Source organism: Ictalurus punctatus, chromosome 13 (assembly GCF_001660625.3).
Source record: "Ictalurus punctatus breed USDA103 chromosome 13, Coco_2.0, whole genome shotgun sequence".
Lineage (NCBI taxonomy): Eukaryota > Metazoa > Chordata > Actinopteri > Siluriformes > Ictaluridae > Ictalurus > Ictalurus punctatus.
Window position 1 is genome coordinate 28,978,413 of NC_030428.2, and position 9,088 is coordinate 28,987,500.

The window sequence follows — 9,088 nt, forward strand, 5'->3', positions numbered from 1 at the left end:
CGTATACACTCTCAGAAAATGTACATCCCTGAAGGATCCATTGGGTGTCTTAGGTTCCCCTAACAGAGTACCAAGAAGTACATGTGAAATGATTCTAGACCTACAGTTCTAGCTTCCTGAGAGAGTTCTATTCGGAGCCCTTTTTCAAAGAAAAGCCTCTGTAGTAGCACTCAGCATAAACTTTGCAGGTACTGATAGAGGGACAAACTAAAGAACCCTTAGAAAATTTAGAACTCTTATTGGTTCCTCGGGTTTCCCTCTGGGGGAACTCTTGAATGTTCTCTGTAGAACCCAACAGGTTCTACAGTTTCTGCTTCTCCATCATAATAAGGATAATGTAGTTTTAGGAGGCTATGCTCCCTTAATTATCCAATGAACCCTTAAAGAACCCTTAAAGAACCAAGACAGTTAAATGACAGGTTCTAGGCATTAAGAAGAGTTTGTACCGCACACTTACCCAGCTTCCTTACAATTTTAGAAAACAGGGTTCTTCAAGGGTACCTGGATAATTAAAGGCTCTTGGCTTACAAAATAGGGTTCTACCTGTAACCCTTTCTGACAGGAAATGTTTCTGTTGTAGAGTTCTACATAAAACCTTCATGGGTTCCCCAGAGAGACAAAACCAATAACCTTTTATGATCCAGGTAAAAACATTTTTGGAACTTAAGAACCCTTCATTATCCAAAGAACCCTTAAAGAACCCTTAAAGAACCTTTAAAGTGTATCAGTTCCAAGCCAGTTTACCAATATATTAAATTCCTGACAGGTATTTAAAAGGTTCTTTGAAAAGGGCTCTTCAAGAGTTCTTTAGACAGTTAAAAGTTCTAGCTTCGTTCTACGCAGAACCCTCTCTGAAGGGAAACGCTACAGTTGTAGAACTTTATGTCACAGCCGAAGGGTTTCCTCAGATAGACCGCAAAACCCTTACAGCTACTTCATTATTTTATCTTCTAAGAATGTCGATATTTTGAATAAGGATCTAATCATCTGAAAGAGAACGTTCCGTAGTTTGTAAAGCAGGGTTCTAAGCGTGACTGAACTTCACATTTAATCACCTGGAATCTAAAACGGAGAATAAACACGTTCCAGAAAGCTTTCAGTCTCTCAAGTGATTCAAAAATAACAGATTCAAAAGAATCAAAATGAGTCAACCTTGATTAAATGACTCTGGATCTTCCCAGATGAAACATTCTAAACATTGCTCACGCTTTATAGTTTTAGGTTTGAGGGCCGTTACACCAGAACCCAGTGTTTTTACACATGGTTCTGTGTTAAAGATATTAATCCGTGTTATGGAGAAACACCAGTCTCTGTGCTGCAATCAAGCGCTGCTCGTGGCTTCAATACAGAAAAAAGCTCATTTTATTAGGATTACTGAGAATATTATTAAGAGTATATTATTTATTTCCTCGTAATATCTGTAAGGTTCTCCTTTACATGTTTTATAATATCCCAAAAACAAATACAAACAAAAAAATCAGTACTTTGGTCCAGGAGTTATAATATACACACAGAAATATGAACAAATGTTTCTTACAGATTTGAACATTTACAACATTTTAAACATTTTTACTGTCATTTAGAGACAAGCTTCAAATACTGTGTTAACATTCGTAACAGGGGGAAAGGGGTCGGGATTTCATCTGAGTGACGACGTGAGGAAGAAAGAAATGAAAGAAAGAAGTGATAAAATATCCGAAAGTCCACTTACTAACCATAGACACAGTCCACATTCGCTCAGCAACTGTTAAAACATAAACAGCCCAGTTTAATGACGTGAGGTCTGAAGGTTCTGATGCAGAATGAACTGTAATCACATAGAACACTGATGCTGACACGGCAGAGTCTATCAGCTACAACGTGTGTGTGTGAGTGTGTGTGTGTGTGTGTGTGTGTGTGTGTTTATCAGACTCTTAACATCAGTCACTCTTTGAACAGAATAAAGTGTGTTCTAGCATCAGGAACGTTCAGACATGGTGATGCAGGGATGGAGTTTATTATGGGTTCTCATGCACGAGGCAGTGACCGTAGTGCTCGCGATACACCGCTCACTTTATCAGGCAACTTGGGGAATATTTTTTTTAATTTTCAAATCATTAACCAAGTCAATTCCTCATCATCAGTTTAAAGGGAATAAAATATTTTCTGTGTAAATGGTGCAGGAGAATCGCTCTAGAACCCTTAACAGTTCTTTATTTGTCCCCTGGGTTCTACTGTATGTAGACCACTATAAAAACAGCTGTTAAGCCTTTTCCCCAACCAGAAACACTTTCAGATAGAACCCTTTTTACGGAAACTGCGCACCCTTAACTGTTCTCTTGTAGCGTTCTACATAGAACTCTTCCTAATAGGTCAAAGCTTCTACGTAGAACCTTACGACAGCGCGGTGAAGGGACTCTCGGAAAGAGTTACTGGAAGCCAGGAACACGTAACTGTGCAGTGAACCCTTAAAGAGTACAGAACTGTTTCCAACTGGAGCCTGCTACAGAAAAGGAGAACCCTTAACTTATTACAGAGAACCCTTGATGAATGTAAAAACGTTCTGTTTATCAGAGACGGTTCCTTTTAAGATGCTAAGAACCTTTCATTATTCAAGGAACCATTTAAACACCAAGACAGTTTAGAGAGGTTCTAGTAATTCAAATAATGTAGAATCATTTGGACCCTGTTACAGTCCTCGAAAAAAGGGGTTCTTCAAGGGTTCCTTAAGGATTCTTAGATCCAGAAAAAGGGTTCTACTTGAAATACTTTCTAGTATAAAAACACTTCATTGGAAGGTTTAACATGGAATCTTTAAGGGTTCCTTCAGAGCAACCGAAGAACCGTGAAAGGTTTAGAATATTTAAGACTGTACTGTTTATAACACAGACTTATTTCATGCTGAGTTCCTGAATGCTCCAGAATGGTTCTCGGGATAGTTAAGGGTTGCAAAATAGGGTTCTTCTTTGCTACATACAACCTTTAAGGGTTCCCTAAGAGGGACAACTGAAGAACCTTTTTGGGGTCTTAAAAGTTTACTTTGTATTGGGCTACACGGTGTCCGACCAATCAGAAGTTACGTTTTGGTCATGTGACTGTTTTCACTCGTCATGAGCAGTGTTTATGACGTTAGTGAAGAGTTAGATTGTGACATTTTTACTGATAATTACTATAATATTCTGGCATAATAGTAAAGTCTGAAATGAAATAGAGGTCTAATCACTGAGAGATCAGACATGAGTCAGTTCGCATGATCCAGAATCCAGCTAGCTAAACATCTCGCTGTGTTCCGGAGGAGTTCTTTACGAGGAGCTCCTGTTAAACACGCGACACCGAACACTGAGCTGAGCTTTTACACTCACTCTTCCTGATCAGACTTCCTGATCAGACTTCCTGATCAGAGTTCCTGATCAGAGTTCCTGATCAGACTTCCTGATTAGAGTTCCTGATTAGAGTTCCTGATTAGAGTTCCTGATCAGAGTTCCACACACTGTTGCCTTAAAAGCTTGCTGGTGTCTCATGAGCAGGAGAAGGTGGTGGAAGGTGAGCCGTGTTCTTCACGTGAGGGAGAAACGACAACAACGTGAATGTGGATGTGGAAAAGTGTTCAGTGGTTCTTTCAGTTCTGCTCCTTTAGCACTTCACACACACCCCACACACACTCCACACACACTCCACACACACCCCACACACACTCCACACACCACACACACACAACACACACTCCACAGACACCCCACACACACCCCACACACCACACACACCCCACACACACTCCACACACACCTCACACACACCCCACACACACACCCCACACACACTCCACACACACTTCACACACACACCCCACACACACTCCACACACCACACACACCCCACACACACCACACACACACACAACACACACTCCACAGACACCCCACACACACCCCACACACCACACACACCCCACACACACTCCACACACACCTCACACACACCCCACACACACACCCCACACACACCCCACACACACACCCCACACACACACCACACACACACCCCACACACCCCCCACACACTCCACACACACCCCACACACACCCCACACACCACACTCCACACACCACACACACTCCACACACACCCCACACACACCTCACACACACTCCACACACCACACACACACTCCACACACACCCCACACACACTCCACACACACTCCACACACCCCACACACACCCCACACACCCCACACACACCCCACACACCCCACACACACTCCACACACCCACACACCACACACACTCCACACACACTCCACACACACTTCACACACACCCCACACACACTCCACACACCACACACACACTCCACACACACCCCACACACACTCCACACACACTCCACACACCCCACACACACCCCACACACACCCCACACACACTCCACACACACCCCACACACACTCCACACACACTTCACACACACCCCACACCCCACACACACTCCACACACACTCCACACACACCCCACACACACACCACACACACCCCACACACCCCACACACACCCCACACACACTCCACACACACCCCACACACACCCCACACACACCCCACACACACTCCACACACCACACACACCCCACACACACCCCACACACCCCACACACACTCCACACACCACACACACCACACACACACTCCACACACACTCCACACACACTCCACACACACCCCACACACACTCCACACACACCCCACACACACCACACACACCCTACACCCACACACCACACACACACCCCACACACACTTCACACACACCCCACACACACACACACACACCACACACACTCCACACACACACCACACACACCCCACACACACACCCCACACACACTCCACACACACTCCACACACCACACACACCCCACACACACTCCACACACACTCCACACACACCCCACACACACTCCACACACACCCCACACACACGCCACATACACTCCACACACACTCCACACACACCCCACACACACTCCACACACCCACACACCACACACACCCCACACCCCACACACACTCCACACACACCCCACACACACCCCACACACACGCCACATACACTCCACACACACCCCCCACACACTCCACACACACTCCACACACACCCCACACACCCCACACACACTCCACACACACCCCACACACACCCCACACACACACCCCACACACCCCACACACACTCCACACACACCCCACACACACCCCACACACACTCCCCACACACCACACACACACCCCACACACCACACACACTCCACACACACACACACACCCCACATACACCCCACACACTCCACACACACCCCACACACACCCCACACACACTCCACACACACCACACACTCCACACACTCCACACACTCCACACACACCCCACACACACTCCACACACTCCACACACACTCCACACACTCCACACACACCCCACACACACTCTACACACTCCACACACCTCACACACACTCCACACACACCCCACACACACTCCACACACACCACACACACCCCACACACACCCCACACACACCCCACACACACTCCACACACACCCCACACCCCACACACACTCCACACACACTCCACACACACCCCACACACACCCCACACACACCCCACACACACCCCACACACACTCCACACACCACACACACCCCACACACCCACACCCCACACCCCACACACACACCACACACACCCCACACACACCCCACACACCCCACACACACTCCACACACCACACACACCCCACACACACCCCACACACACCCCACACACCACACACACCACACACACACTCCACACACACTCCACACACACCCCACACACACCCCACACACCCCACACACACCCCACACCCACACACCACACACACACCCCACACACACTCCACACACACCCCACACACACACACACACCACACACACTCCACACACACCCCACACACACCCCACACACACACCCCACACACACTCCACACACACTCCACACACCACACACACCCCACACACACTCCACACACACACCACACACACTCCACACACACCCCACACACACTCCACACACACCCCACACACACTCCACACACACCCCACACACACTCCACACACACCCCACACACACGCCACATACACTCCACACACACTCCACACACACCCCACACACCCCACACACACTCCACACACCCACACACCACACACACCCCACACCCCACACACACTCCACACACACCCCACACACACCCCACACACACGCCACATACACTCCACACACACCCCACACACACTCCACACACACCCCACACACACTCCACACACACCCCACACACACCCCACACACACACCCCACACACCCCACACACACTCCACACACACTCCACACACACCCCACACACACTCCACACACACACACACACCCCACACATACCCCACACACACCCCACACACACACACACCCCACACACCCCACACACCCTCCACACACACTCCACACACACACACACACCCCACACACACCCCACACACACTCCACACACACCCCACACACTCCACACACTCCACACACTCCACACACACCCCACACACTCCACACACACTCCACACACTCCACACACACCCCACACACACTCTACACACTCCACACACCTCACACACACTCCACACACACTCCACACACACTCCCCAAACGACACTCCACACCCACTCCACACATTCCACACACCCATCCTTACTCCCTACACACTTGAGTTAAGTGTATTAACTCGTGTGTGTGTGTGTGTGTGTGTGTGTGTGTGTGTGTGTGTGTGTGTGTGTGTGTGCATGCGCGCAGAACTTAGAAACACTGAACTTACAAACTTAAAGAAAGTGGGAATAAAGAGAGAGAGAGAATAGAGAGAGGGAACAGAGAGAGGGAATAGAGAGAGAGAATAGAGAGAGAATAAAGAGAGAGGGAATAAAGAGAGAGAATAGAGAGAGGGAATAGAGAGAGGGAATAGAGAGAGGGAATAGAGAGAGGGAATAGAGAGAGAGAATAGAGAGAGGGAACAGAGAGAGGGAATAGAGAGAGGGAATAGAGAGAGGGAATAGAGAGAGGGAACAGAGAGAGGGAATAGAGAGAGAATAGAGAGAGAATAGAGAGAGAATAGAGAGAGGGAATAGAGAGAGGGATGGTGAAGGAACGAGTGTATATAGCTGCTATAATGTAAGAGACAACAGGACGTAAGTCGCTCCAGTGAGATTAGATGTAAGTATAAATGGATGAAATATGACGTGTCGTTGGTGAATAAATATAAGTTGTGATTGGTGGTGAGTTGCTGCGGTGTAAGAGGAATAAAACACGTGGGGACGTGGTGTTAAAGGAAATTAATCAACTTCACAGTACCGCTGTTGTGTTTTTATTCCTGACACACGCTTTAAATCCGCGGGGTTTTAATTTAACGCTTTACCGTGAGTGAGGTGTTCATTTAGAGAGAAATGGAGATGAGACAGAGAAAGGCAAGTCCATGATTAAATCAGGATGAACATGAACATGTCACGCTGTTATGAGATGCTTAAAGTGCAGTTTAGTGCAAAATGGTCTTGGTTTCTATAGCAACCCAAACAGTTTTAACACAAACACAAGCCTCTTAACACAAACTGTGGCTCAAACACAAAACTAAACATGCTAACAGAAACGCTAACATGGGTTTGTGTGAAGTTCTGAGGTAAATGGCACGTCCATACTGAAGAACACACACACACACACACACACACACACACACACAGGCACTGATTTCATTCAAATGTCACAAATTTTTTTCCAGAGTGATGTGTGTTTCCATCAACTGCTGTTATAGTAAATATTCTTTAGAGAAGCGACAAGATGATGTCATCAAAAAGCGCCACACACACACGCACACACACACACACACACACACAGCCATGGGTCACGAACGAAAACCGCACACATCTGCACTAAATACTAAGTGAAAATGATATGCCGCCTTCACAAGATCACAGGATTTACTAAGCAAGCTATAAATAGCCAGGATAAGGCTTTCCCCGTTACCATGACAACATGCTACCATTTCTCAGTACAGCGGGTTCTTTAGCCGTCATTGCTAAGTGTAACTAGCATCATTTTAGGCATACAGAAGATTTTTTTTTTCGGTAATTTACCAACACATCTGAGGTAAAAGTTGACGTTCCGGATGGTTCTGTTTCATTTCCATGGTGACAGTGTCTGTGTAAAAGATGTAGCTAGCTACATTGTTAGCTTTAGCGTTCAGTCCATATTTCCCAGTTCCCTAGTAACAATGTTCTCAGGACTTTTGTCAAAAGAAAATCCAAAAACCTGCATTTTAAGATGTTTAGCATTATCTTTGAGTCTTAAGATTAAGATGAGACACTTTAAGCTTTCTGGTACACGTGATTTGATTTCCAGTTCATTCCCAAGCATGGGTCTCTGCAGGCCGCTACGCTTCCCACAACTCTTTCAAGCTTTATTTAAAAACACTACAATTGGACAACACTATAAACGGATAAATCTACAAGCTGTAAAGTTTGAGTTGGAATAGTTTGTAAGAGCGCGAGTGTAAACACATCGAGGCTGTAGTAGATGAGTTTCCTGTCCGTTGCCATGACGTTTAATTTCCCCGACAACCTCCGTAGTCCCGTTTAACCGCTTGTTAGCGACCGTCTTTTTCAATACACGTAAAAGTTGAACAAAACCCGGAGTGGGGTATTACTGATGTGTTTTATATCCTAGAATAAAACATGAACCTGATCTCTTGAGCTTCTGTTAACCGCAGACCTTATTTCAGGCATTTAACCAAAACCCCTTTTTAAAAACCCATTCAAAAACCTACACTCGTGATTTTTTAAAAAGCTTTTTGTTGAGGGAGTCAGGGTGAAGATAACTTCCGGGTTGGCCTACAAATATACCTCATTCCTGCAGCGCTGCAGTTTATCTTACAGACCGCTGTATGTGTAACCAACAGCGCTTTCGGCCAATAGAAATAGCCATTCGACACGCCCCCTTAGCTTGCGACATGCCCCCTTAGCTTTTGGCACGCCCGTTACTCC

The 9,088-nt window shown here is 46.6% G+C and overlaps 1 protein-coding gene across 18 annotated transcripts in view; it reads right to left on the reverse strand.

Moving 5' to 3' along the window:
- Positions 1–9,088, reverse strand: part of LOC108273798 (calcium-activated potassium channel subunit alpha-1) — a 104,886-nt gene that overhangs the window by 8,772 nt on the left and 87,026 nt on the right. The window contains exon 32 of one of the 18 annotated variants that reach the window (XM_053685249.1): positions 1,340–1,744. The exons of the other annotated variants lie outside the window; for them this stretch is intronic. Coding sequence (XP_053541224.1) covers positions 1,738–1,744 — 7 coding nt within the window. The 3' untranslated portion in view covers positions 1,340–1,737. Of the gene's footprint in view, positions 1–1,339; positions 1,745–9,088 lie in introns of those variants that run through there. 18 annotated transcript variants of the gene reach the window in all.